Source organism: Vanrija pseudolonga, chromosome 2, assembly GCF_020906515.1.
Source record: "Vanrija pseudolonga chromosome 2, complete sequence".
In the NCBI taxonomy this organism is placed as follows: Eukaryota; Fungi; Basidiomycota; class Tremellomycetes; order Trichosporonales; family Trichosporonaceae; genus Vanrija; species Vanrija pseudolonga.
The window spans coordinates 1,031,473-1,056,561 of record NC_085850.1 but is presented as its reverse complement, the minus strand read 5'-3'; the positions used below and the strand labels follow the sequence as shown (position 1 = coordinate 1,056,561).

General features: G+C 62.4%; 8 protein-coding genes across 12 annotated transcripts; 5 read left to right on the top strand and 3 right to left on the bottom strand.

The window, feature by feature from the left end:
- The first annotated feature begins 368 nt into the window (after positions 1-368).
- Positions 369-3,935, top strand: egt-1_0 (Ergothioneine biosynthesis protein 1). Its single transcript, XM_062768685.1, has 7 exons — positions 369-665; positions 773-1,081; positions 1,124-1,947; positions 2,015-2,130; positions 2,184-3,415; positions 3,466-3,631; positions 3,680-3,935. Exons 1-7 carry the CDS (start codon positions 391-393, stop codon positions 3,797-3,799), a joined length of 3,042 nt encoding a protein of 1,013 aa, XP_062624669.1. The 5' UTR covers positions 369-390; the 3' UTR covers positions 3,800-3,935.
- A 76-nt stretch (positions 3,936-4,011) lies between these two features.
- On the bottom strand, positions 4,012-5,630 carry pri2 (DNA primase large subunit; the record flags this gene model as incomplete). The annotated part of the gene is made up of 3 exons (XM_062768684.1): positions 4,012-4,076; positions 4,156-5,478; positions 5,521-5,630. The coding sequence occupies 3 exons, from the start codon at positions 5,628-5,630 to the stop codon at positions 4,028-4,030; spliced, it is 1,482 nt and encodes a 493-aa protein (XP_062624668.1). The 3' UTR covers positions 4,012-4,027.
- Positions 5,631-5,835: 205 nt separating this feature from the next.
- LOC62_02G002174 (uncharacterized protein) lies at positions 5,836-9,263 on the bottom strand (the record flags this gene model as incomplete). Of its 5 annotated transcripts, XM_062768678.1 has the most annotated exons (11): positions 8,972-9,263; positions 8,796-8,916; positions 8,661-8,747; positions 8,561-8,615; positions 7,722-8,511; positions 7,566-7,681; positions 7,385-7,517; positions 7,254-7,344; positions 6,797-7,215; positions 6,176-6,755; positions 5,836-6,127 (listed from the first exon to the last, which is right to left on the bottom strand). In XM_062768678.1, exons 1-11 carry the CDS (start codon positions 9,020-9,022, stop codon positions 5,937-5,939), a joined length of 2,634 nt encoding a protein of 877 aa, XP_062624663.1. In that variant the 5' UTR covers positions 9,023-9,263. The 5 variants fall into 5 exon arrangements, with proteins under 5 accessions (XP_062624663.1, XP_062624662.1, XP_062624667.1 ...); XM_062768679.1 differs by lacking the exon at positions 7,566-7,681 and having other exon boundaries at positions 7,385-7,507; positions 8,561-8,916; XM_062768680.1 differs by lacking the exons at positions 8,796-8,916; positions 8,972-9,263 and having other exon boundaries at positions 8,561-8,697.
- Positions 8,506-8,751, top strand: LOC62_02G002175 (uncharacterized protein; the record flags this gene model as incomplete). The annotated part of the gene is made up of 2 exons (XM_062768683.1): positions 8,506-8,539; positions 8,570-8,751. The coding sequence occupies 2 exons, from the start codon at positions 8,506-8,508 to the stop codon at positions 8,749-8,751; spliced, it is 216 nt and encodes a 71-aa protein (XP_062624666.1).
- A 533-nt stretch (positions 9,264-9,796) lies between the features above and the next one.
- On the top strand, positions 9,797-11,043 carry RPL20B (60S ribosomal protein L20-B). The gene is made up of 3 exons (XM_062768677.1): positions 9,797-9,851; positions 10,356-10,545; positions 10,605-11,043. The coding sequence occupies exons 2-3, from the start codon at positions 10,357-10,359 to the stop codon at positions 10,932-10,934; spliced, it is 519 nt and encodes a 172-aa protein (XP_062624661.1). The 5' UTR covers positions 9,797-9,851; position 10,356; the 3' UTR covers positions 10,935-11,043.
- A 2,079-nt stretch (positions 11,044-13,122) lies between these two features.
- On the top strand, positions 13,123-16,451 carry LOC62_02G002172 (uncharacterized protein). Its single transcript, XM_062768676.1, is given in 6 exon segments — positions 13,123-13,766; positions 13,832-13,956; positions 14,000-14,280; positions 14,293-14,298; positions 14,323-15,851; positions 15,901-16,451. 6 exon segments carry the CDS (start codon positions 13,626-13,628, stop codon positions 16,318-16,320), a joined length of 2,502 nt encoding a protein of 833 aa, XP_062624660.1. The 5' UTR covers positions 13,123-13,625; the 3' UTR covers positions 16,321-16,451.
- A 282-nt stretch (positions 16,452-16,733) lies between these two features.
- Positions 16,734-18,606, top strand: LOC62_02G002171 (uncharacterized protein). Its single transcript, XM_062768675.1, has 5 exons — positions 16,734-17,088; positions 17,161-17,210; positions 17,249-17,294; positions 17,402-17,502; positions 17,768-18,606. Exons 1-5 carry the CDS (start codon positions 17,052-17,054, stop codon positions 18,494-18,496), a joined length of 963 nt encoding a protein of 320 aa, XP_062624659.1. The 5' UTR covers positions 16,734-17,051; the 3' UTR covers positions 18,497-18,606.
- A 176-nt stretch (positions 18,607-18,782) lies between these two features.
- On the bottom strand, positions 18,783-21,256 carry aste1 (Protein asteroid 1; the record flags this gene model as incomplete). Its single annotated transcript, XM_062768674.1, has 3 exons — positions 21,070-21,256; positions 20,899-21,032; positions 18,783-20,863 (listed from the first exon to the last, which is right to left on the bottom strand). The coding sequence occupies exons 1-3, from the start codon at positions 21,192-21,194 to the stop codon at positions 18,783-18,785; spliced, it is 2,340 nt and encodes a 779-aa protein (XP_062624658.1). The 5' UTR covers positions 21,195-21,256.
- Positions 21,257-25,089: the final 3,833 nt, after the last annotated feature.

The following is a 25,089-nucleotide window of genomic DNA, read 5'->3' as shown; positions in this document are numbered from 1 at the left end:
CACGTTTCTGTCTGCTAAAACAAGCTCCCGGGGTAAGACGTGGAGGGCGACGTCATGGCCCCGGTCGAGATGCTTGTCCGCCCCCTCCCTCCCCTCCCTCTTCCTTCCCTCGCCGCCCCCGGTCACCGGGGCCGGTACTAGATTGACTCGCCTCGTATTCGTTTACATCTGGATGCGTCAGAGGCGTAGGAGCCGAGGCGGTGTCTGATCCATACCGTCCACAATTGGGTATCAAGGGCGGCTTGCATGCCGTTACCAAGCAAAGCACGGGGGTATGCGACAACAGCAAGCAGCAGCAGCACAGTCAACCGACCTGACCTGCACAACATGCCCAGCCAAACCTACTGACTCACGCCGTGCACCGGTGCCAGCAGCAGCAGCAGCAGCAGCATGCGTGCCCCGTCTTATAAGCACCGCGACCCATGTCACACTAGCCCCCCATTCTTCTCCTTTACCACCTTCAACATGGCCGGTACACAGATATACACACTGCCGGATGTTGCCGCCGGCAGCGACTCGGTAGTGGAGCCTCTCCGCGACCAGATTGAGCGTGGCCTCGCCGGCACCGACCAGCCCACCATCCCCGGTAACACGGAGAGCGACAAGGCGTGGGCATACAAGCGCTCAGTGCCCACTGTCGTGCTGTACGATGCCGCTGGTCTCCGGTGAGTGCCGACTGCCGAGCAAGGGTGGCGACTGCCCATCGCGGCCATCGCGATAACGCACGGTCGTCGCCGTGATAAGGGCCAACCAAGACTGACCACCCCACCAGCCTGTACGACCGCATCACGGCCGATGCCCCAGAGTACTACCTCTTTGCCGACGAGCTCAACCTCCTCAAGTCGCACGGCCACGAGATTGTGCGCGCCATGGGCTTCCCTGGTAACGGCTACGAACAGCCCGAGGAGCAGGAGGGCGGAGATAAGGTGCTCGAGGAGCTCTTCTTCCCTCCCGTCAAGGACTGGCGTCCGGCGCGCTGGGGAGACGTCGATGTCGGGCGCTTCAACGGCGGTGTGAATGCCGAGGAGGGGCTAGGCGGGGGCTGGGATCGAGGTTGGGACGTCGTCGAGCTAGGTGCAGGGTGAGTCGTAACCTCCATTCATACGCTGATCCTCCTCCTCAGTGCACTGCACAAGACGGCACACCTCCTCACAGCGCTCGCAGAGGCGCTCCCCCCGGCGCCAAAGGGTATCGACACCCCAGCACCGATCACGTACCATGCGCTTGATCTGTCTCGGCCTGAGCTTGCACGTGTGCTCAAGCAGATGGACAAGAGGTACGGCAACACGCTTAGCGGCCGCGTGACGACCGTCGGCCTGCACGGCGACTACACTGCCGGTCTGAAGCTCGTTCGCGAGGGTGGCCTTGCTTCTCTCGCCGCTTCTGGACACGGCTCGCCGGACGAGCCTTCGTCCCCCAGCACGCAGCCTTCGACCGCTGAGCTCTCGAGCTCGCCCAACAGCGTGCACTCCGACAACCTTATCACGCCCGCCATGATGGCGACCACGCACGAGGCTGGCGTCGCGGCCGACGACGACATCCCCGTCCTCGCGACGTCGATGGGCTCCAAGTGGACCGCGCCGCCTGCGCCTCGCCCCACCCCTGCGCCGGCGGCTACGCCTCGCGCTCCGCCCGCCACACCGCACGCTGAGGACCGGCCCGTCCACTTCCTCTTCCTGGGCTCGTCGCTCGGCAACTTTGACCGCGAGTCGGCTGCGCCCTTCCTTCGCTCCCTTCCTCTCCGTCCGGGCGACACTCTCCTCCTAGGCCTCGACGGCCGCCCGGCGCCGGGCGCAGAGGGCCGCCACAAGGTCGAGGTCGCTTACAACGATCCCCAGGGCCACACCCGCGCGTTCGAAGAGCACGGCTGGGACGTGGCCATGGCCGAGCTCGGCCTGGGCAAGGACCACAAGGTCGAGTTTGTAGGCCGCTACAACGAAATTCTTGGTAAGTGGTAGGCGCGAGTGGACGTCCACGTCACACACACGGGATGATGACTAACGAGCCACCTTAGGCCGCCACGAGGCCTATTTCCGCTCCAAGGATCAGCAGACCCTTCATCTGCCAGGCCTTGACCGCGACGTCACCCTTGATAAGGACGAACTCCTCCACATTGAGTGGAGCTACAAGGTAGGCCCGGAACCGAAGGCTAAGAATGGACTCGAAGCTGACTGGACTTTTAGTACTCGCTTGCTGAGGCCCTAGCGCTCTTCGAGGCAGCTGACCTCCGTGTCGTCGACTCGTGGAAGGCGCCAGAGTCCGAGTACCGTCTCTGGGTGCTTGAGCGCCCCGATGTCCGCTTTATCGACAAGCCTGTCCAGGCCGATGAGGAGGCCGCGGACAAGCAGATTGTCAGCCTCCCCAAGGGCGTCGCGTCGTGGGACGAATGGGAGGCCATGTGGAAGCTCTGGGACCACATCACCCTCGACATGATCCCCAAGGAGATGCTTCACCAGAAGCCCATCGACCTCCGCCACATCTGCCTCTTCTACCTGGGCCACATCCCGACCTTCCTCGACATCTACCTCTCGAGGATCACGGACGGCACTCACTCTGAGCCCGTGTACTTCAAGGACATCTTCGAGCGCGGCATCGACCCGGACGTCGACGATCCGACCAAGATCCACTCGCACTCCGAGGTGCCCAAGTGCGAAGAGGACTGGCCCGTCCTCGACGAGATCATTGGTTTCCGCGACCGCGTTCGCGCGCGTCTCCGCAAGATCTACGACGAGGCTGAGGCCGGCAAGGTCCTTACCCGCCACGAAGCCCGCTCCATCTTCATGGGCTTTGAGCACGAGGCGATGCACGCTGAGACGCTGCTGTACATGCTCTTCCAGTCGCCTCTCACCCGCCCTCCCACTGCTGTCCCGCAATGGGAGGTCCTCAAGGCCCACTGGGCTGCCGAGCGCTCGGCCGCCACGGCCAAGGGGGGCAAGATGATCCTCAATGTCCCCGAGACGGTCGTGACCCTCGGCCACGACGACCTCGAGGCGGACGACGCCACTGCCACAAACTGGAAGGAGCACGAGTTTGGCTGGGACAACGAGCACTCCGCCCACCGCGTCACGGTCAAGCCGTTCCGCGTCGATGCGCTCCCCATCTCGAATGGCCAGTACCGCCGCTTCCTCGACCTGACCGGCAAGCTCCCGTACCTCGTAGCTGAGACTGCCCCGGCGTCATGGGTGCAGGTCAACGGCGAGTGGCACGTTAAGAGTCTGTACGGCCCGGTACCGTTCAGCATCGCTGGCTCGTGGCCGCTCATGGCGAGCCGCGACGAGTTTGTGGCGTACGCCGCGTCGGTCGGCGGCCGCCTTCCCACCGAGGCTGAGCTCCGCGCGCTCTGGAAGCACCCCGAGGGCCCGCGCCCCACCGGCCCGACAGCCAACGTGGGCTTCAAGAACTGGCACCCCATCCCGTGAGTGTGATGTGATTCACCACCCAGCTGTATCTGACACCCACCCCCAGGCCCCAGCTCACCACCCTTGACAACGCCGGCACCGTCATCCACGGTCACAACGGCGGTGTGTGGGAGTGGACCGCGACCAAGATGGAGCCGTTTGACGGCTACGTCGCGAGCAAGCTGTACCCCGGGTACTCGTCCGACTTCTTCGACGAGAAGCACTACGTTGTGGTGAGTTGGTAGCAGATGTACGTTAGGGACCATCGACTGACATCGCAGCTCGGCGGCTCGTTCGCCACCGTCCCCCAGATTGCGGGCCGCGAGAGCTTCCGCAACTGGTACCAGGGCAACTACCGCTACGCGTGGGTCGGCGCCCGCGTCGTCTACAACATCGCGTAGCGTGTGTGTGTGTAACAACATCCCACGCTCATACGCTGGGTGTACGTACCAATCTTGTAACTACCAAAACACCTAAACGTAAACGTAAACACAAACGAGTGTGTACAGTTTGAAGAAATGCAAGAGTTGTGAAGTGTGCTGCTGTGTTGTGTGCGTTGCGGCCGGCTGAAGAACTACACAATGCATGTACACGGCATCTATGCCTAATCTCAAGCTGGCCCCGCGACCTCACGCCTCGGCCATGACAACATCTTCGCCCTTGGCCGCGAGTGTCTCCCTGGGAAGCGTCAGCGGGTTGTCCTTGCCTCAACCAGTACCGGCTCGCACGCTGCGCGTGCTCGCTCGCTCTCACTCACTTCTCCAGCTCGCGACTCCTATCCGTGTACTTGTTGGGATGGCTGACGCTCTCTGCGTTGCCCAGCCCCTCGCCCTTCTTGACGCCGTGCGTGACCTCGAACAAGCGCGTGCACGCGACGTGGTAGTGGCTCGCCTTGACGCTGTCCATGATATCGCGCATCTCTGGCCCGCTCCGGTCGATGCGGTACTTGTCGACGAGGAAGGACTGGAGGTTCTCGGGCGAGAAATGGCGGAACGGGCAGCCATGGCTGTCCTGCGTGCCGGGCTGGTTGGCCGTCAGGATCTGCTGGCAGCTCTTGGGCGAGTAGTTTGCGCGCCGGCCCTCCTGGCCGTACGAGTGGCGGATGTTGTACTTGTACTCCTTGTTGAACTTGTCGTCGCTCATCGTCGCCCCGTACATGCGGCGCCAGAACACGATCGCCTCGTCGAGCGGCAGCCCGATTCCCTTGAGGAACAAGCCGAGCTGCAGCCGGCCAAAGTGCTTCAGGTGGTGGTCGCGCTTGAGCCGGTCGTACAGGTTGAGCATGCACGGCGGGAAGTGCTTGCGTGCGACGTCGTCAACCATCTCGGCAGTCACCGCCGCGCCCGACTCGGTCGGCGCATAGTCGCCCGCGCCGACGCCGGCGAGGAAGCTCGCGGCGAGGTGGTCAATCACGGGGCCGAGGCGCTCGTCCTCGTCCATACGGGGCAAGTTACGCGCCGTGTGCTCGAGCGCGCGCTCCAGGCGCGTCGAGAACGCCTGGAGCACCAGGCTGATCTGCAGCGACTGCGGCACGTACGCGTACCCTGCCGACACGTACACGCGGCGCGTGGCAATGAGGTCTGGCACGCCGCTCCACGGCACCTTGAAGAACGACTCGGCGCGGAACGCGTCGTCCTTGGTGCTCCACGGCATGCACGCGCGGAGCTTGGGCGCGAGCGCGGCCTTCTCGTCGTCCGTGACGACGACCCAGTCGAGGCTCAGGCCGCGGAGGAAGGCGGCGCGCTCGCCTGCGTCGTCGCTCTCGAAGCGGTGCTTGAAGAGCGCCGTCTCGGCGCGCACAAAGCGCGCGCGCAGCTCGGGGCTCCGCGAGAAGGATAGCCGCAGCACCCAGTGCCCGATCTCGTCGCGCCGCCGCTCGTCCTCGAGGTTGGCGAGCCGCGCCGTGTTGCTCGACAGCGGCAGGTGCTCCTTTGTGTAGGTCGCCAGCGCGGTCGCAAACTGCGCCGCGGGCAGGTTGCGGTGCGACAGCGACTCGAGGTACGACAGCACGCGCAGCCGCTCGAGCGCGCACGTCTCAAACTCGTCCAGCGTGATGTCGAGCAACGGTGGCCGGTCGTAGCTGCGGTGTGAGCTCACGGTCCAGTAGCAATGCAAATCTCACAAGTTAAGCCGGAAGGGATACCGTCCGCTCGCGGCCGACGCTCGCTTATGCAACTTGACGTCGTGCGCTGTCGCCGCTGGCACATTGTGCCGTGTTGATGGTTTGAACATGGCGAGGGTGTGTGTGAGTTGAGTAGAGGAGACTCGAGAGAAATCAAAGCGGCGGCACAAATCAACAGCCATCAAGACGCGCCGACATTGTCAACACGGTCGCGTCGCGTCCAGTCAGGGGCCCACGTGGAATTACGTAAGTAAACAACCATGACGGTCAAGCGCAAGGTGAGTGGAGGACCCCCCAACGTCTCATAAACCATGACTCGTTACATCACTCTCTCTATGCAAACATTACGATTAAAGTACAGACATTAAACTAGTGGATGAAATGATCACAGTGTGCCATAATTGCAGTAGGCACATCTATGTGGGGACACGGCCGCGACGAAGGCGACCACGGTTCTCCATGACATTCGTCTTTCCCTTGCGGTGCCACGCCGAGTAGGGGAGACCCGTGGCCGATGTGATCGTGTGGATATGTCCGTACGGGTCGTACACGAGGGACGGGAGCGGTGTTCCTGAAGACAGCTTCTGTGCTCCAAAGCCCACACCAACTGCAATGTGTGAGCTGGGCGACAACAGGCACACGAGATCCGACTCACCAGCGAAAGCGACCACAATAAACGCGGCCAGAACCGCCCAGTTAACGTGACGGGGGTTATTGCAGATCGGTTCCGCATTCTTGTCGTCGACAACCCCCGTGACGGGGGCTGTCGCTTCAGTCGTCGCCACGGCAATCTCCGCGACAGGCGCTGTAGCTTGGGTCGCCGCCACGATGTCGGTGGTCATGACGCCCTTCGACTCGTGCTTGACGACCGGCCTCGGCTCCGCCTCAACCGATGCCACTTTGGTCGGTTCGAGGGTAGCCTTGGCATCGGACGGGCCAGCTTCGACCGAAGGGCCTGCTTCTAACAGTTGCTCCGCACCCCTCGGGCTTCCGCTGTATGAAGGGGGCGAGGTCATCGACCTGTCGCCGTCGGCAGGCGAGTCCGGCAAGGGAGTTGATGGAACATCGATCGACACGTCGGCCAACGAGTCATCTGGGTCGACCTCGGTGTTGTCGTCCTCATCGCTGCTGTCGTTATCGTCGTCCTCGGAGTTGGGATCCGAGTCGGCCTTCTCGAGCTCAGTGCTAAGACACTCTACATCAGGCCGGGGCGACGGAGGGATCGGGGGGCGGCGCTGAGATGGTCAGTGGTCATCCAAGCGACAAAGAGGCATACCAGTCGGCGAGAAGACTTCCTTGCACGCGGTGCCAGAGGTGAGCTGGGCTCGGCTCCAATGAGCCCGTACTGTCGCAGCATCTCTGCACCCAGCGTCTGTGAGACACTACCTGGAGCAGAGCTTGACGGCGCGCTGACGGCGTAAAACCCAGGCCCAGCTTGAAGTTCCTCGACCCGGAGCTTCAACTCCTCCGCATTATGTCTTGCCTGGAGGAATTGCTCCTCGATATCGGCCAGATCAACGATGCGGTGATTGGCGGAAGCAAGCTCGTCCTCGAGAGAATCCCGTCTGGCTTCCAGCTCCGCCAACCGCGCCTTGTGGGCATCGATTTCCTTCTGCGCCCTGTCCAGCGATTTCCTCAGAGTCGCATTCGTCGAGTCTCTGTCTTGAACCGTCGCGTGAAGTTCACGCTTGTCCTCTACGCGAGTCAGTGCGGTCACCCTGGTGCCTACTCACGTTCGGCAGCCTGCACCTTGGCTTTCTGCGTGACGATGGTTTCTTTCGCCTTGGATAGCTCGCGTAGCAGGTTCTCACAGTCCGCTTCAAGCTGAGAAAGAATGAGCGCCTAAACCGCTACCTTGGCTTACCCCCTGCAGCTGGCGAGACAACCCCTCTTCCTTGGACTTGTATAGCTTCTCGGCATTCCGAAGGCTATTGTTCAAGCGCTCCGCCTCCTCCGACTTGGCCTCGAGCTTCATATGAAGCGCATCCTGCTCTTGCCTTTGTCCCATTGTTAGTGATCATTCAAACACTTGACGTTCTGCTCACCCCATGTTGTGCAGATTGTTGGCGGTCAGCCGGTTTTGGAGCTTTAAGTCCTCGACCTCACGCCGAAGGCCGCTGACGATGGTGTCTCTACTTGCGGCGTAATTACCCGGGGAGCCCTGATGACCGTCAGCACTGCAAATATCAGAGCAGACTTACCGTGGCACTTGTGACGGACGATGCGCTGTCACGTCTCGAATGCAACATTAACGAGTTACTTGGACGGCGGCGATGGTTGCTAAGGGCCTCGTCGGGATCATGGTCTGGCTGCCGGAAGAAGGGCCAGCCCTTGTATGTTGGCGACTCGCCCTTGCTTGATGGCGAAGACGAAGACGCTTGCGATCCGTGAAGCCTCTCCATGGAGGCAGATGTGGGAAGGCTGGGCCGTCGGTCCATGAAGAGTGACGGCGCTGTGCTGGAGCGGACCAGCAGGGCACCTTCACGGCTCCAGGGCGGCTTGCCGTTCGACCACCCCTTGGCGGGACCGGTAATTTCGTCACTGAGACGACGCGTTGTAATGATTGCGGATTGCGATCCAGATGCCTTGCCAGTGGGCTCTTCAATCGTCCTCGCAGACCCGGTACTGAGTCTGCGCAGCTGCTGCCTCTTGAAGAACTGCTGAGGTGGCAAAGGTCGAGTTTGGCCCACAGGGGTTCTGTGCCCTGTACTCTCAGTGGGTGAAGCCGTTGCTGTCGACATCGCAGTCGTTGGTGAGGGTGGGCCTGAGGCTGACCTCTGGCGCCCGTTGACAGCCACCTCAACGCTATCTGCGGTGGGGGAGTCGTCGCTGTCGCCGTGAGATACCGATGAAGCAATGGGAAGCGCTTCTGCAAGCTTCGATTCTGACAACTCAACGCTCGAGACGTCTGGCTGATCGCTTGGGGTAGCGCAGTCCTCCGGTTCAGCAGCTAAGGGGAAGCCTTGGAGTGTTTCGCCCTTCAGGATGAGACTTGAGCACAGATCAGCTATACTCAAGGGTAGGTGCGCGCGCTACTGACGTGAGGAAGGATTCGAGCTCCTTGTGCTCGAGCTGAACATGCTTGCCTTGTTCCTCTGCAATCTGAAGCTGGCTCTTGAGGTGTTCTCGCTCGTGTTCCTCTGCAATCTGAAGCTGGCTCTTGAGGTGTTCTCGCTCATGGTGGAGGAGAATCACAATCCCTTGGGCCGTTTCGGCCTGTTCGATCGCTGAGCCATTGTTAGAGGGGCGAGCAATGACAGGGAAGTGAGACATACCAGGCAGGATACGTTCAAAGGATATTTTAGACTCAGAGCCGATAATGTCGGCGAGGAGCTGGGCCTTCTCGCTGCTGCTCAGGTCGAGGGCATCTTCCGATCTTGGCCTTCCTCTCAATCCCTACCGTCCAACGTCAGCTTTAGAGCTTCTCGCCACAGCAGCAACATGTATGCACCTTTGTGATGAGACGGTGGACGACTGCGTCGCCCGTATCTGGTGCCGCCATGGTGGCGAGGGGGATGGCAGAAGTTGTGGCTGGTGCGCGTGGTCTGTGCCGCCTGTGGACGCGTCGTTGGGGTGGGGGGGAGGTGGATTGGGGAATGATGAAGGCGAGTTGAACTGGGCGAGTCTTTAGTAGTCTTGTATGTTGCTATGGTCGAGGGGGTATCATGAGGAACAATACTATGCGTGATAAGACAACGTCACGATGCAGAGGAGGTTGTGTCTGAGGTGTGTGTCGAGGAAGGGAGGAAGGACGAATGTGGTCATTGTCCGTGTGGTGGAGGCGGGTCCTCCAAATCCACCTCCAGTGGACACGGTATGGGGCGGCGGCGCGGCGGCGGGTCACGGCGGGTCGACACCGGGTGACGAAGGCGGCACAAGTCGCGCAGACCAAGTACCCAAATCCATCTCGGCGCCGTTCCTGGCAAAAGCCAAAACACGTGGGTCGCCCTGAACTCTGAATCCACATTCCGTGCCTGGGTGGCAAATCCAGCACGTCGAAAACGTCGGCGACAAGGGACTTAAGCCGACCAGCCAACATAATTGCCACACACCTCTCCACCCTGGAGAATTTCGGAAATATGAAAGGATTATTCATTTTGATGCCGTCGGTCTTTGAAGAAACGTTGAAGGGTTTGGAGGTGGTGGATGGAGGTGGGTGGAGACACTGGCAGCCAGGCTGGGCTGCTGGCTGGCAGGGCTGGCAGGCGACTGTGGACCTCCTGGCTGAGGCTCGCTCACTCTGCAACGCTGCGACTGGCCGCTGCACACTGGCTGTCGAAACGTCCACCATCACCATCTTGTTACTGTAATCCTCAAGAAAAAGCCAACGAGTGAGTAACGACGACGACCACCCCCACGGCCTCCTCAGACGTATCGGACCGACACACGACCGGCGTGCGACACGGCGACCGACGGCACGAGCTCGACGCTCGACATTTCGACGGGTTGTTGCAACATTTGCGGAGCGACTTGCGAGCACACACAAAGCTTGAAGGGCCACGGCTGGGAGGATACGAGGGCGAGGAAAGAAACACAGGGGCAATGTCTGCGCCATGATGAGCTGGAAGAGCACTCGTTGAGGCGGGGAACGGGGTGCACGAGACGGAGCGTCTCTGGCGCGACGGATTGTGAGACCCCGCCCTAGCCGAGGAGGCCTCGGAGCCCTCTTGACTGGCCTGGGAACCTTCAGCTTGTGTGTGCCCGACCGCCAGCAACCTGTTGTCAACGCTCGCGCCGTCCGCCGCCTACCGCCTGCCGCCGTCTCGTCTGAGGAGAAGCCTTGAGGGGGGGCCAGGGACAAATTGTTGTCACACAGCCGCTGACTTTGTCTCCAGGATGGGTCGCTTCACTGAGTACTCCGTCGTCGGACGCAAGCTCCCTACGGAGTCCGAGCCTGAGCCCAAGCTCTACCGCATGCGCATCTTCGCGCCCAACGACGTTGTCGCCAAGTCGCGCTTCTGGTACTACCTCCGCCAGCTCAAGAAGGTCAAGAAGGCCTCGGGTGAGATCGTTGCCCTCAACATCGTGAGTGTTTAGCGAAGCTGCAAGACTGGCAGTAGAGTGCGTGCTAACGCCCACACCAGATCTCTGAGGCCAAGCCCCAGAAGGTCAAGAACTTCGCCATCTGGCTCCGTTACGACTCGCGCTCCGGCACCCACAACATGGTCAAGGAGTTCCGTGCCCTCTCGCGCGCCGAGGCCGTCGAGGCCATGTACCAGGACATGGCCGCCCGCCACCGTGCCCGTTTCCGCAACGTCCAGATCCTCCGCGTCGCCGAGGTTGAGAAGAAGGAGGACATCCGCAGGCCCTACATCAAGCAGCTCCTCGAGCCCGGCCTCAAGTTCCCTCTCCCCCACCGCCGCACCAAGTCCAAGGCTTGGTTCGCCGCCAACCGCCCCTCGACCTGGGCTTAAGCGGGCATGTATCTGCAGATTGGGACCCTCGGAGTGGGGTCTTGAGATGTACCTGTTCACTATGGTCTTCAGAGATAGTGTTTTGCAGCATGGAGACATTGGATTGGAACTGACCCGCGGGGTAGCGGGGAGGAGTGTGGGGGGGGGGCGTGTCAGTGTGTCGAAGGTGGTGAGGTGTGAAGAGTTGTCTTGAGCAGTGGGGCAAAGGACAGTCGCGCGCAGGCCATTGTGGCAGCTAAAGAGTCACGGACCGTCTCTTGCGATCTTCAGCCGGCTCGGCAAGACCCACTGCCACCGCCACGCCACGCCAATGGTATCTATTGCGTGCGCCCGACTGGCACCGTGGATCTCCGGCGGCGGCGCAGGAAACCAAAGTCAGAGAAGCTGCGGCGCACAGAGACGGTCGTCGGACGGCATCTGATCTGATCAAGGAGTACGCAGCAGCCGGGACAGGGCGCTGCATGGTGAATGGGTGAGAGCTGCCTCGTCCCGCCATTCAGCCTTATAAACTTACTCTCCGGGGCCCAGGGCAGCGTTGCGTTGCCGTGACCAAACGTCAAAGACAAACCCGAAGGGCAGGCAGCTACAGTAGGTAGCTCAGTCAAGGCCGATGGAACATCGTCTACTGCCTGCCCTGGCATACACATGCTGATTAGGATACAGGTGGAACAGTGTAGGGCGTTCGTTACGTTCGTTCTGGCTGAACACTGCAGGTTTGCTTGGCAGCGCGCAGCATTCGATCATGTCATGCAGAATAGAGCAGTGGCAGCAGTCGGTTCCAGCTATCCAGCGGTATGCCAAGCCGCGCCCACGCCACGTTCGCTTGCTCGACGCCGGCGCGCCAGCGGGCACCTCAATCGGCGGACGAGGCGCTGCAGGCATTGCTGCCAAGCGGTGATCTGGCGTTTGGGAGTCGTCGCGTGGCTGGCCGAGCCAGAGCCAGAGCGCGCGCGCGCGCGCGGCACCGCGGCACGCCCGGCGCCCAGAGCTGCACTGCTGCAGCTCTGCAGAAGGAACAAACGTCGGAACACAGACAGTCAGTGGCGGCGCCGCACGTACCTCACCGCACGCACCACTGTTTTGGGTGGTCGCGATCGAGGAGAGCCAAATTGACTCCTGCCAAAGGGCTTGCTTGCGAGCAAGGGGCCGGCCGGGGGGTGAAGCCGGGCCGTGACCCTTACTTACTCTTACCACAACGTCTCATTGTCCGCCGGCCGCCTGATCGCACCGCTCCTTTACTGGTGCTGCATACAGTGCACGCCCACCCGCACCGCACGCACGCACGGTGGCGAGACAGCCAGCCTGGCTGCCAGCTTGGCTCCTCGCTAACTCGCATGTCCACCTGCTCAGCAGGCTTTGCTGGCGTGTGCGTGGCGCTGGGCTCGCGGTGATCCAATCCAGATCGATCGAAGCGGGCAGCAAAGTAGTAGTCAGTCGTCACGCTCTGCTGCTGCTGCTGCTGCTGCTGCTGCTGCATGCTTCTTTTGACCCGTAATAAATAAACAACCTTGCGCTCGAGGCGATTGCTTCCTGGTGTGTGCGTGTGTTTGTCCTTGAGGCGAGCGAGGGGGCTATGCCAGGCGAGTTCATAATACGATTGGGATAATAATTGCAGTACAATAACCGCAGCAGCGCACACCCTCTTACTCTATGCACGCACAACCCTGCTCTGGATGCAATGTGGCGTGGGGCATTACAGCACGCATCAGTGTTGTCGTGCTCTCTTACGGCAGGGTCAGGCGACCAGGAGCCACCCTCGACCACTCCCAAGCCACATTCCAGGGAAACAGTCCAAAGCACCTCGTACCTGGTTCGGGGTGCATTAATCTCCCGGCGGCGCGACCCTTCACGTCCACCACCATCTTCTTGCAGCTCTTCGCATGGAGGTAGAGTGCGCGTAAGCGGCTGCTGCTTGCGCAAGCAACCCTACCCTCCCTCCCTGCAGCGCGCTCGAGCTCGCGCGCGCTCCCCCCCCCCCTCCCCCCCTCCGTCAAGGGCCCGGCGCCACGGCGCCGCCTCGTGCGGCCCGAAACATTGAGCCTGCGCGCCGCCCCTTCATCGGCCTTCAATGAGCAAGAGAACTTTTCGCCCCTGACGCGACGCCGCCGCCGCCTCCGCCGAGAGCAGCAGGACTATGATGGTGCGCTTGCCGGAGCTGAGAGGCAGGTCGTTGTCACGACGTCGCCTTTGTCACTGGTGCTGCCTTTGCTGGCAGCGTGCTCATTGTTCTTTCCACATGTCCGCGACGACGACAACCACGAGTTGAGCAGGCTGGCCAACTCTTTGTGTTCCTCTTGGTTCTTCGCGACTCTAGCCTTGTTGACACGACCTATCCCCCCGATCCGACACAGCCCGATCACAAAGCAACAACAAAATTCTGGGCCGCTCCTCCTCGCCATCACGGCAAACTAGGCGGCCATCAATCGTCCCAGTCCAGGCAGGCAGCCGCTTCTGCCGCTCAGCTCGGATCCCGACCTGGCCTGAAACACCGTCACCGCGACGCACACGCGCTCAGTGCCCAGTCCCATCCAGCAGCCAGATCGCTGGCACGGCTCTACGCCCTCCTGCCTCCTCGTCCTCGCCCTGGTCGGTGAATCTTGGTCTCTCCCCGCAGGCCGTCACACAGCCCCCCGGACCCCCGGTCACTGTCACTAGTCCTAGTCACCAGGCTGGCGGCCGCAGCACAACATCATGTTGGCCACATCACTCTTGACGAGAGGGTGGGCGTCCGAACATGAGCACATTCATCACACACACAAGATGACCATCGCCAATGAGACGTCCAACGTCGAGAGCGAACGTTGGGTGATCATTGGCGACACGGTTATTCTGGTGAGTCACGATGAGCCAGCCGGCGAGCGGCTACACACTGGCACGTGCTGACCCTCCGCCTCTAGTCGTTGACAATCCTGGGAGCCTTCTTTATCCTTGGCAACATGCTCGCCAACGAAATCCGAGGCAGGGCAGCCACTGTCAGAATGAGGCTCGTCCAGGCCCTGGTCCTCAGCGACGTGGTCATGGGGTGAGTTGAGAAAATCCGCCGCACAAGAGCTCACGCCTTTCAGAATAGCCGGTCTCGTCGGCTGTGGCCTCGAGTTATCTGGCAACCCTCTCGCCCTCGACACGCAGTCGTGCGACGGCCTCGGCGTCATCTTCGTCGCCGTCCTCTTCTCACAGCACCTCTGGACCCTGTCTCTTGCCTGTGCCACTTTCATGATCCTCACAAAGCCCCTTCACCCGCTCACATCATGGATCGAGAAGAACTGGTACTGGTCCTGGCTCGTCGTGTGGATCATCTCGTTTGGCGTGTCAGTGCTTGGCCACTTCCTCTACGGCTACGTTCCTTGTGAGTGCGCAGCCACGGGTTCGGTAACGCTGACCTCGCCAGCCGGGGGCATTTGCTTCTATGGCAACAACGCCGGACTGTACGCAGAGCTCATCCAGTTTGTTCCCCGTGGCATTGTCTTCCTGTGCATCGCCCTCCTCTACGGTAGGCTCTACGTCTTCCTCAAGCGCCCGGACACTATTCGCACGGGATACTCGGATGGCAGCGGCTCGTCGTACTCGCGCGGCAAGAAGCCGTCGTTCCTCAATTCACGCGGCTCCCGCCCACGCCACAAGTCTTTCTTCCAGCGAGGCAACCGCACCGTCCTGGTCGACAGCGCAGGCGACCCCATCCGCAGCTCGGCGTCGGTTCACAGCCATCACAGCGGGCCCAAGCCTATGCCGCCGCCGCTCCAGGTCATCTCCCCCGAGCCAAAGAAGTGGGCGGAGAAGCTGGCTGACCCCGACCCGGCCTCGCAGACGGGTTCGAGACCCAAGCTTGGGAAACGCCTCTCGAAGCAGCAGCAGAAAGAGCTTGCCGAACTCCCACCCTGGGAACGAGTCGAGCTCCCCGCATTCCAGGTTGACGGCCAGCGTTACGGAGGTGCAGGCGCATCGGCGCTCACAGTATCTCCGCCTCCCGCCAACTCGTGGGCCGACTGGCGCGGATTTGGCGGGCGCAAGCGTCCATCGACCAGCACGACCCAGTCCTCGGGTGCTACCAAGGTCGGCTCCATCTCGGACAAGTCGCCATTTGCGTCCCCGACAAGGCAGGCGTTCGATATCAAGTCGGTCGGCGGCACACCTACATCTGCCACCTTCCTCGACCGCCCAGTCTCACCCACGAGCTTGGCTCCACGAGCGTCCATTTCCATGGCCTCTGGTGCGCCACTGAACAACATGACTCTGCCTACAAAGGTCAGGACAAATGGGAGCGGCGACGGAAGCGACGACACCGCACCAAGCACAGCCACAACCGCCGTCGACCCTACCCTGCCCGAGATTGTCCACCCCAACAACCGCCGCCGCTCGTTCGAGTTTGGCCAGTCATTCTCGTCTGGGGTCGCTCCTGACGAGCACCGGCCGTTTGGCCCAGCGCCCCAGCCATCAATGTGGTCCCATGGCGATCCATCCCCCTTTGAGAACGGTAGCCCGATCGACGTGCGCCGCCCGTCGCTGGCCGTGTCATCGGCGTCAACGGAAGTGTCGTCTGCCATCCATGCGCCAATCCTGACCGGCCGCCGCGTCTCCATTATGCCCATGCCCGTGTCCCGACCATCGACGCCCCGAGGGTCGCTCACCGCCGACCAGATCATCAAGGACCTTCCCCGCCCCCCGACTCCCAAGTCGTCGGCGCTGCGCAGAAATGACGACGATGTCGAGAAGGGCAGCTCGAGTGTTGAGAATGACGATGAGGATGATGACGATGGCATGGATCTCGCCGACTTCCTCAAGCAGGCCCCGCCGACAAAGAGCGCCAACGACCCGTTTGTGGTCACCAACAACAGTGAAAACGTCGAGTACGTCGCCGAGTCGATGGCGTCGTACCTCAATCGCAAGACGGCCCTCTTGATGCTGTGGTTCCCCCTCGGAGTGAGTACTACACATGCTACCAGCCTTGTGCCCGTCTGACTTGTCCCAGTACGTGCTGCTCTTCTCCGTGTCGATGATCCGCATCATCTTCGACTTTGCGGGCACGCCACCACCGGAATTACGCGCCATCTCGCGCTGGATGATCTTTGGCCAAGGCCTGCTCGACGCCATCATCTACGGCGTGGTCGAGTGGCACACGAAGCGTGTTGTCCGCAAGCGCGTGCGCAAGGGCACGTTCTCGCCACACACGTCTGGCGGCCACACTGGCGGCTCGGGCATCGGCAGCGCTCTGCGCGGCCTCGGCAGTGCCAGCTGGCGTCCGCAGAGCCCGACCAGCACGCAGCCGCCGGCCAACCAGACGTCGTCTGTTGGCCGGCGCAACGTGTCGCCGACGGTGAGCTTTGCGGACCCCGAGCGGTCCATCCTGCAGCGACTTGATGAGAGCAACGAAAAGGACTTGAAGCTGTAAATGCTGCTTCTTGCAAGTGTACCAATTGCATTACAACCCCACCCCCCCATTTGTATTACCACAGTCATCTTTTTTCTTATCCCCCTCCACCACGCCATTCCTATTATTTAGGGCATTTGTGCATTCACCCATTACAAAAGTCTGTATGCATTTTGGATTTTTATTTGGTAACGAGGGCTGCAAAGGATCTGGGATGACGACGTTTAGCTTTTTTTTTCATTGCCCCTTGCCCTGTGTTGGTGGAAATGCCACATTGTGTAGTGCGCAGAAATAGCGGTAGCAGATTGCAGTGCACTGCGTGTGACCGAGAGACCGCCGCATGGCACCGCCCCGCCGCCGTCAGCCTGAACGCCTGGCTGGTCGCTTCAAACTAGGCCTCTGCTCAAACGCGTCGTCTGGATCGCAAGGGGGCACTGACCAGCAAGCAAGCAACGCCAACGACGCATACAACAACGCACACTACTCAACCTCCATCACATCCATCGCACAACAAAGGGAGCGATACAGCAACGCTCGCTAGCAGCGCACACTCGGCCTCGACGCACGACACGACACGCACACACACAACAAACAGGCCACACCGAGGCCCGCCGCCAGGTCCCTCCGCCCGCCCGACCACAGCCAGCCAGCCAGCCTCCGTCACCCCCGCTCCTCCACACACCCGTCAACACGCGCAAAGCCGGCGCTGTTCTTGAGCCGTTCTAGACCCCCACCTGTCGTCGCCAGCCACGATGCCCAACCTCATCGATCCGCGGTACTGCTGTTGTGGTGCGTAACTGACGCGCCGTCGCGCGGCGCGGCGTGACGTAGCGTATCCAAGGCCGAGCTCACCCCGCGCAGCCATCCCGCTCGTCAACGCTGGCATCTACGCCATCATCGCCGAGCAGGCCGTGAGTGTGCCCGCGTGCAACAAGTGCTTACCCCCCAGGCCCTCGGTATCGCCGCCGGCGTGCTCTCGTTCGTCGCGCCCGCAGGTGAGATCGATCGGCGCATGGCTTGAGCAGGGCCCGCGCGCGCGCTCTCTGACTGCTCCTGCCTTGCCGCCAGACCCGGTGCGCAGTTTGCTGACCACCCCGCGCAGTCGTCGGCGCCGAAGTGCCGTCCTTTGTGACGTACATCTTTGGCATCGTGTGCTTTGTCGGCGTCGCCGTCCAGCCGCTAGGCTTCTTTGGCGTCTTCCGTGTAAGTGTCGTCGTTGGTGCTGCTGCTGCTGCTGGTGGTGGCGGGGGCTGCTGTGGCCGGGTACGGGCTGGGTGCTGCGCGTCGCAGCCGTCTTGCTACCCCCGCGCTCCGTGAATCCGCGCAGCGCCGCTGGTCGCGACGTGGAACACGCGTTGCCTGGCCAACCACCCTCCACCCACCCACCGCACAGCTTCATCGCCGTCGCCGCAGCCGCCAAGGCGGTACCGCATGCGCCCGTACAACACAAGCTGACGCACCACTACAGGAAAAGACGTCGACGTTCCGCTGGTACAGCGCCCTCAACGCCATTGCCCACATTGCCGCGTTCGTCGTGGCAGCCGTCATCATCATCATCTCGGCCCTTCGTCACAACACGGCCGTGTCCAACTGCGAGATCGACTACTTTGCGCCCAACAACCAGACGACACAGATTGCAAACTCGACGCTCACTGACCAGGGTAAGGTGCTCTGCAACGCATTTGCATGGGCCGACGTAGGCTTCATGGGCGGCCTCTGGGTCATCCTCTGCATCACCCAGCTCTACTTTGTCATCACGGCCAGGCAGTACTCGGTCGCCCAGGTCTCGGACCACAAGCTCTACCACTCGGTCTACAGCGAGAACCCCGAGGCCTTCACCATGTCCATCCTCCAGTCGCGCCGCTACAACCCCGACTCGGTCATGTTCACGCACCCGCCCCGCCACTCGGAGGCGTGGGACCACCGCGCCTCGGGCGAGAGCGGCCGTCACGAGCCAGGACCAAACACTGGAAGCGCCTACTATGGCCACCAGCACAGCTACTCTGATGGTCGTGGTGCCGGTGACAACGGCCGGTACGACGACGCAGAGTACATAAACCACCCCAGCCCCCATGACAACTATGCCTTCAACAGTCCTGGTGGTGGGTACGTTGACCCCCAGTACATCCACTCAACCCCAGGCCCCCACATCCACTATCCTGACTCTGCTCCTCCTCCTCCTGCCCCCAAGACCTAAACACCCACGCCCTCCCTTCCATTCCCTCATCACAAGACTACACTGTTGAATACAGAGACATGCCCCATATACCCTCTCATGTACTGTTATGCACGCATGGACTATTGCAAGGCACGGCGGCGGGAAGTCAGCGAAGCCCTCCGCGAGAGCGATTGCGGTGTGGCAGGCAGGTGCAACGCGCGGTGAGCATCTGCAGGGGTGATCGCAACACATCGTCAGTTGCCTTCCGCTTCGCGTCGCCCCCTGGTCCAACACGTTGCCATGCAAGTTGCATCCTGAGCGACTCCTACAGCCCATCAACGCTACTGAGCAAGTCGAAGCGGCTGCCGCCACCACCACCACCACCGTTGACCTTGCGCCCGTTCGCCGCCGGCCGCTTGCCCTTGGCCTTGGGCCGGGGCGGGGACTTTGGCGCGCGAGTGAAGCCAAACATGTCGTCCCCGAGGTCGAGCACGGCGTCCTTGGCGTCCTTGAACCGGTCGCGGGCGCCAGCGGTCCACCGCCACCCAGTGGACGGGGAGGGATCGACGCCAGCGAGCGCCGTATGGAGCGCGACGCCCGAGATGAACGCGTACGGCAGGAGATGCGTCACGCCGTTCTCGGGCAGGAGGAGGAGCGCCTGCGCGAGCACCTGCGCGTCGGTGAAGGCCGCGGTGAGCTGCGCGACGAGCTCGGCGCTGCGGTTCGTGAGCGTCGGATACTCGTTCTCCGTGTCGTCGAACGCATCGTCATCGTCGTCGCGGAGCAGTTCCCAGCCCGTGAGGCTGCCGATCCCGGCGCGGAGGACGGCCTCGACTTCAGACTTTAACCACCTGCGCGAGCCCGTCGTGTCGGCCTCGGCGGCCTGCACGACGCACAGCCGGACGGCGGCGACCAGCGGCTGGAGACGCGGGGGAAGCGCCTCGACCAGCGGCGTCTTGGAGCCCAGGTGCTCGAGATACAGGCCAAGGCGCTCGGGTAACGGCTTGAGGGACGCTGGCGCGTCCGACGTGGGGAGGGTCGGCAGGTCGTTGCGCCGCGGTCCGACGCGGTTCGACGACCCCTGCCGCAGGTACTCGACCACGGCACGAGGTGGTGTCGTCGCGACGAGCGTCGTGTCCGCCTCGTCGTCGGGGGCCGAGGTGCTCGATTCCGCGATGCTCTCGCCGTCGTCCTCACCGCCCTCGTCCACGCCCAAGAGCTTTCTCGCCTCCTTGTCCTGCATGAGCTCCTCGAGCTCGTCGCCAGAGACCGCAGGGAAGCGTAACCCCCCGAGTGCCTCGTCCGCGATCGCGTAGGCAGCGTAGCGGACAGCCGTGCCCGCCGCCGACGCGCGAGTGCTTGGCCCCGCGGGGTCCTCGAGCCCGGGGTAGAGGTACACGCGGTCGGGGTACAGCCAGGCGTGTGTGACGAGGTTGAGGAACCCGGCGCGCTGGGCAGACGAGTAGGCCTTGAGCACAGGTGACGGCTCTGGTGGCGTACCGCCCGGCGTTGACATGCGGCTGAGGGACGTCGTGCAGCCGGCAACGTCAAGCTCGCCGCAGAAGGGATACACCGAGCAGCAGTCCCGCGTCGGCAGCGAGTACTGCATCGTAGCGTCGATGATGGCGTCAGCCAGCTCTCTCAGCTCGCTGTCGTTGACATAGGGGCGGGTACACAGCTTGCGGACAACACGAAAGACGAGCTCGGCTGCCGCGTTGTCGTCTTTCGACCTCGGGCGGTCGAGCTGCTCGCGCAGCGCTCTTGCGACGCCGTGTATCCGATCGGAAGGCTTCGTCACGCCGGCCGAGAGGAGTTCTGGGACGTTTGCAGGCGTGTAGTCATTGCCGAGGAGCGAAGAGAACAGTGGGAGCGTGCTCGCTGGCAGTCTGAGCAGGCGGCACAGCGCCGGCGTCGCATAAGCAGCGAGCACGAGCGTGGGGTTGTTGTACCGCGCAGGAGGGAGGAGTCTCGACGTCCTCCGCCCGGGGCGCTGCTTAGTCGTCACCGTCGTGAAGCTGCCGCCGTCGGCCTCGTTCTCGGCGTCGGGCGTGCCCTCGATCCACTCGAGCATGTCGAGCGGGCAGTATCCCTTGAGCCTGTCGCTCGCCGCAGCGGCGAGCACGACAAAGTCCGTGTCCTTGCCGAGGACGTACCCACCAAGCTCATCAGCGAGCACGACGCACGCCCCGTCCGCCTCGCCGCGCGGCACAAACTTGACTGGCACGTCGAGGCTCGCGAGCGCGCGGGCGAACGTCGGCGCCGCGAAGGGCGGGAGGATGGCCGACCCGCGCGAGAAGGACGGGCCGGAGCGCGTCGCCGCCGAGATGGTGTAGAACATGCGCGCGGTCGACACGTGGCCCTGCATGCGCTCGAGCTGCGTCGCGTGCTTCTCAGGCGGGGATGCGCCTTTCGTCAGCGACGCGGAACAGCTGCCAACTCACCATCGAACACAAATGTCGGGTCGAGCCCCGCCGCACGCCATGCCTTGACGAGCCGCCGCGTGAGGCGGTAGAAGCGGAGGTACTCGCCGCCCGAGGCCCATGGCAGCGCGTCGAGGTACAGCTGGTAGATGACGCTGCTGTCAGCTGGCCGTGCCGCAGAGCCAAACTCACCCCCAGGCGTCGACGACGACGGGGACTGTCGCGCGCGCGCCCGCCCCGTCCCGGTCGAGGATGACGGAGCGGCAGAGCGACTGGCGGTTCTCTTTTAGGAACGTCTGAAGGCCGCGCACGCCCATGTGGTGTCGGTTGGGTTGTGGATGAGTTAGGTGAGGAAAATCAGGCTCGACGAGGCTCAAAGTGTCGACTCGAGGTGGAGGTCGCGTGGTCGGACCAGCCAGTGGCCAATTTCGTCGTTGCTGGTTGTCGGTCCGGATCCGCGGGCGGGCTCGTGACTCTAGAAGGTAAGCCACGCCCGCCAGAGTACAGAGTGGCAGCCACCCTTCGCCATCGTCGACAGTAGCGAGCATGCATGGTCACTGGGCAGCGACAGATGAAACCAAGACGGACCACGCTGTTCCTACATGCACGGTGCACAACACGTCACATGTTATCGCGGTCGCGTGCTGCTGATCGCTGACCCATGACCCACTAATCGCCCTCGGTGCCAAGACAATGTCCAAACCTAACGCTGACCACGGGGACAGCGAGCACCGCCAAGTGCCGGCAAGCAGGTACGGCAATCTCCCACGCATAGCCAACAGCAGGCGATGCATAGGGGTGGCGGTGTATATCCGTTGGAGAAGGAAGGTTGAGCACTGGTGTAGGGTAGGCCGGTGCAACACAAACCGTGTTGTTTTGACACATCGCCGATCGACAAGTCGCCAGACGGACATCGCCTCAGACGGGAGATACCCCTCAACGCCGTTTTGTGCCCCGCCCAGGGGTTAGCAGTGTGCCGAGCAGGGCCGACGAGCACATGTACAGTGCGGGGCGCTGCTTCAAGCACTGGCCTGACACAGGTGCGCAACAGTCTCTTGAGTCATCGCCGCCGGGCTCGTCGCCACGAGGAAGGGGATCAATGAGGCGGACCTTGCCCTCGGCAAAAGCGCGTACAACCTCGTGCGTGCGATATCCCATTAAATGCCGGTGTGTAGCGGGGCGTGCGGAGCACGAGCAGCGTGCCCCTCGCGCGCCCCGGCCTCGTGGTTCGCAAGGCGGCAGGCGCACTGGCTCGCGTCAGCCGCCGTGCTTGTCAGCGTGGCAGCCGTCGTTTGGCGTTGTCGTGCTCGGATGCTTATTGCCAGGCGCCCGGTGATCACAAGGAATTAAACGAGGCGGCCGGCGCTGTGCACTGCGGCACCACCGGCTCGCGTCATCCTGTTTGTCGACGTGGAAGCGTCAGCGGCGCGTGCGGGGGCTTGTGCGCCGCTCCTTCCCTCCCACCCTCACTCGCCGAGGCTCACCGAGCCCGAGGCGTGTGTGGCACTCGTACCGACAACAGTCAGCTTTTGACACGCACACACACACCTCTAGCGCAAGCGAGCGAGAGAGCGAGTGCGTGCGGCACACAGTGCGGAGCGCAGCCAGGGGCACGCTTAGCGCCACGCGCCACGCGCCACCTTGCAGATCTGCAGTCAGCGGCGGCGTCGGCGGCGTGGCGGCTCATAAGCCAGCGCCGCGTCGCCGTCGGCGCCGCCACGTATCGGCAGGTAGCCGGCATCGTGCCGAACGTCGCTCGCGTCGGAAGGACGGCGTGGCTGGTGCGACGTCGTCGGTAATTTGATTTTCCTCGCTCGGCGCCATCCGCCGACCCGGCCTGTGCGCCCTTCGGCGAGACGTTGAGCCGGCGCTCGCTAGCGGCACGCGGGGTGCGGTGGGATACATAATTTGCGCTGGCTCGTTAAACGGACTTGTCGGACTGTTGGTAGTTTCCAGCGCTCGACTGGTGAGCGGAAGGCGGGGGGTGCGCTTCGTTTCCCCGGTCGTTGACGGTCGGACTCACGACTGACGGTGAGGTCGGATACTCACCCCCAGCCCGATGTCTTATTGTCAGCTTGAAGAGAAAATCATCTAGGGTTTGCAGAACATATCGATCGACGGCAGCACCCGAGGAAACGCCGCAGGACGACCTGAAGATGACTTCGAGCCGGGATATCGATGATGGGTAAGGGGTCGGTGGAGTCACTCACTCCTACTCTCCGGGGTCCCTTGACCTTTCCTCTCGTTTGGAGGTGGGGAAGAATCGAGCCCCGATGCTCGAGCAGTCATCGCCCAAGAGCAGCAAAGTGGAGCAAGGCGGGAAGAGATGACTCGCGAGCTCCGACTCCCAAGCTCCAAGACGTCCACCCTCCGAAGCGTTCGGGACGACTCACCTAGCCTAACACTTTTGATGGCCAACCGGGTCCACCAAGAGCTTGTCGAATCGACGCTAGAAGACTCGGCAGGCCCGAGAAGCACTGCAGAGCCAGGCGCAGAACGTCGTTGCTTGAGAGCCCCATGATCAGGAGTCTCGTAGGCATCTAGCCTACATTTTAGCCAGCCGCTCCAGTCTTCGTGAGTCGACATCAGCGCACTACTCACCCGGCGTCATCGGACGCGAAGAAGACGTACCCGTGTCGAGAACACCTACCACCGCCAAAAACGGACACCGAAGCCGGTGGCCACAACCACGATCCCCTTCGCCGACGTACGCGCTCGACGCCACCTCGAGCACCGGTCCTTTCCCAACTTCCTTCCCCTTCCCCAGACGATTTCGCCACCAGCGTACAAGTCGGAGCCGCAACAAAACCGCCACGACATCCCCGACACGGCGCTGCAAACTAAACTCTGACGTGGAGCTGGACGCCGGCACGTTTCACGTCACATCGCCACGCCGCCGAAAGTCTGGCTGCGGAGCTGAGCGGGCACCATGCCCGCTCCGTGTTCCTGCGGGCCTCCCTCTGCGCAGCCATCGCCCCAACGCATGGCAGCTTCGTTCGATCGTCGTGTGCCGGCCTCTCTTGTTTGTGCTCGCTCGCTCGCTCGCTCGATCAGCACTCGCCTTGCGCTCGTGTTCCGACGGACGAGAGACAACTCGCGATGACGCACCGCCACTCACCTTCCGGCCGTTTCGTCTCCTTGTCAACCGACGGCGAGCCAAGCCCACCTGTTCGGCCGGGCGCTAACCCCTGCTTGCCTGGACGATCGGGGGATGCGTAAAAATCCAAAAGCATGACGATGGTGACCAAGCAAAGGATACAACATGTCTCGGGCATCGTTGGCGTCCGACGTCGTCGTCTGCGCCATCAAAGTCCGCCGAAGCGGGCGTGTGGCACCAACGTCGTTGCCGACTCCGGTTTCCCCGGACCCGCGTGACAAGTGCCTCTGGGTCCCACCATGACACCTTGATGCGTGTAGGATTGCGAGAGGGCCTGCCAAGCACAACGAGATGCCCAGGCATGCATGTCTCGTGACGTCTTGGTTACGAACGGGGTCGGTCTTGGGCGAGGTTGGATCCGGCATTGACTGGCGCCCCTCGGCGGCGGCGCGAGCGCTTCGCCCGGGTTTCAAGTGCGACAGGAGTGCGGCGCCGCCCTCGCGCGGGCAGCGACAACGGTTGCCACCCTCAAACGTTAAGCATGCTCTCGAGGACCTTGTCCGAGGGTTTCCATTTTCCGGGAGTGCTTGGGGTCACTTCCCCGCCGCTACGCCGCCGAGTCGCGACACGGCGGCCTCGGCGCTGAGGCCGAGCTTGTGCGCTGCTATCGCCAGACTGGCACGGCGATGCTGCTGCTTCGCCCCTCTCGCCTCCTTATGCCTCGAAGTCCCACCATGCCACCATGAAACAGTCCACGTGCGCGCCACAATTGTCGTGGGTGGAGCCTTTGTCGGTCGGCAACAAATCGTCGTCGCCGAGAGTGGCACATGCCACCACACTCTGACGAGCCGCCATTCGCGCCAGGGATGCTTAGGACCGTGCCCCAGTGATTCGTGGTTTACCCGTGGTTCCGGGCCTAAGAATGGCTCTGAAATCCCCAATCCGGCCGCCTGGCCGCCTGGATCTGCTAGACCGCCTCTTTGGCGTTGTCAGGTAAAGTCGGAGTGACGATGAGATACGCATGTAACATGAGATGGATAGTGTACAACAGTAGCATAGTGCGGCTCCGGCTGGAACGGAGGCGTGACGATCCGGATATGAACCCCGGGAGATAT

Bases quoted from the DNA above. Each gene is read 5' to 3' on its own strand.
- egt-1_0 (XM_062768685.1), top strand. From the start codon at position 391: ATGCGTGCCCCGTCTTATAAGCACCGCGACCCATGTCACACTAGCCCC. The intron at 666-772 runs GTGAGTGCCGAC...CCACCCCACCAG, and splicing joins TACGATGCCGCTGGTCTCCG to CCTGTACGACCGCATCACGG. The intron at 2,131-2,183 runs GTAGGCCCGGAA...CTGGACTTTTAG, and splicing joins ACATTGAGTGGAGCTACAAG to TACTCGCTTGCTGAGGCCCT.
- RPL20B (XM_062768677.1), top strand. From the start codon at position 10,357: ATGGGTCGCTTCACTGAGTACTCCGTCGTCGGACGCAAGCTCCCTACG. The intron at 10,546-10,604 runs GTGAGTGTTTAG...CGCCCACACCAG, and splicing joins AGATCGTTGCCCTCAACATC to ATCTCTGAGGCCAAGCCCCA.
- LOC62_02G002172 (XM_062768676.1), top strand. From the start codon at position 13,626: ATGTTGGCCACATCACTCTTGACGAGAGGGTGGGCGTCCGAACATGAG. The intron at 13,767-13,831 runs GTGAGTCACGAT...CTCCGCCTCTAG, and splicing joins TTGGCGACACGGTTATTCTG to TCGTTGACAATCCTGGGAGC. The intron at 15,852-15,900 runs GTGAGTACTACA...GACTTGTCCCAG, and splicing joins TGCTGTGGTTCCCCCTCGGA to TACGTGCTGCTCTTCTCCGT.
- LOC62_02G002171 (XM_062768675.1), top strand. From the start codon at position 17,052: ATGCCCAACCTCATCGATCCGCGGTACTGCTGTTGTG. The intron at 17,089-17,160 runs GTGCGTAACTGA...CACCCCGCGCAG, and splicing joins TCCGCGGTACTGCTGTTGTG to CCATCCCGCTCGTCAACGCT. The intron at 17,295-17,401 runs GTGAGATCGATC...CACCCCGCGCAG, and splicing joins CTCGTTCGTCGCGCCCGCAG to TCGTCGGCGCCGAAGTGCCG.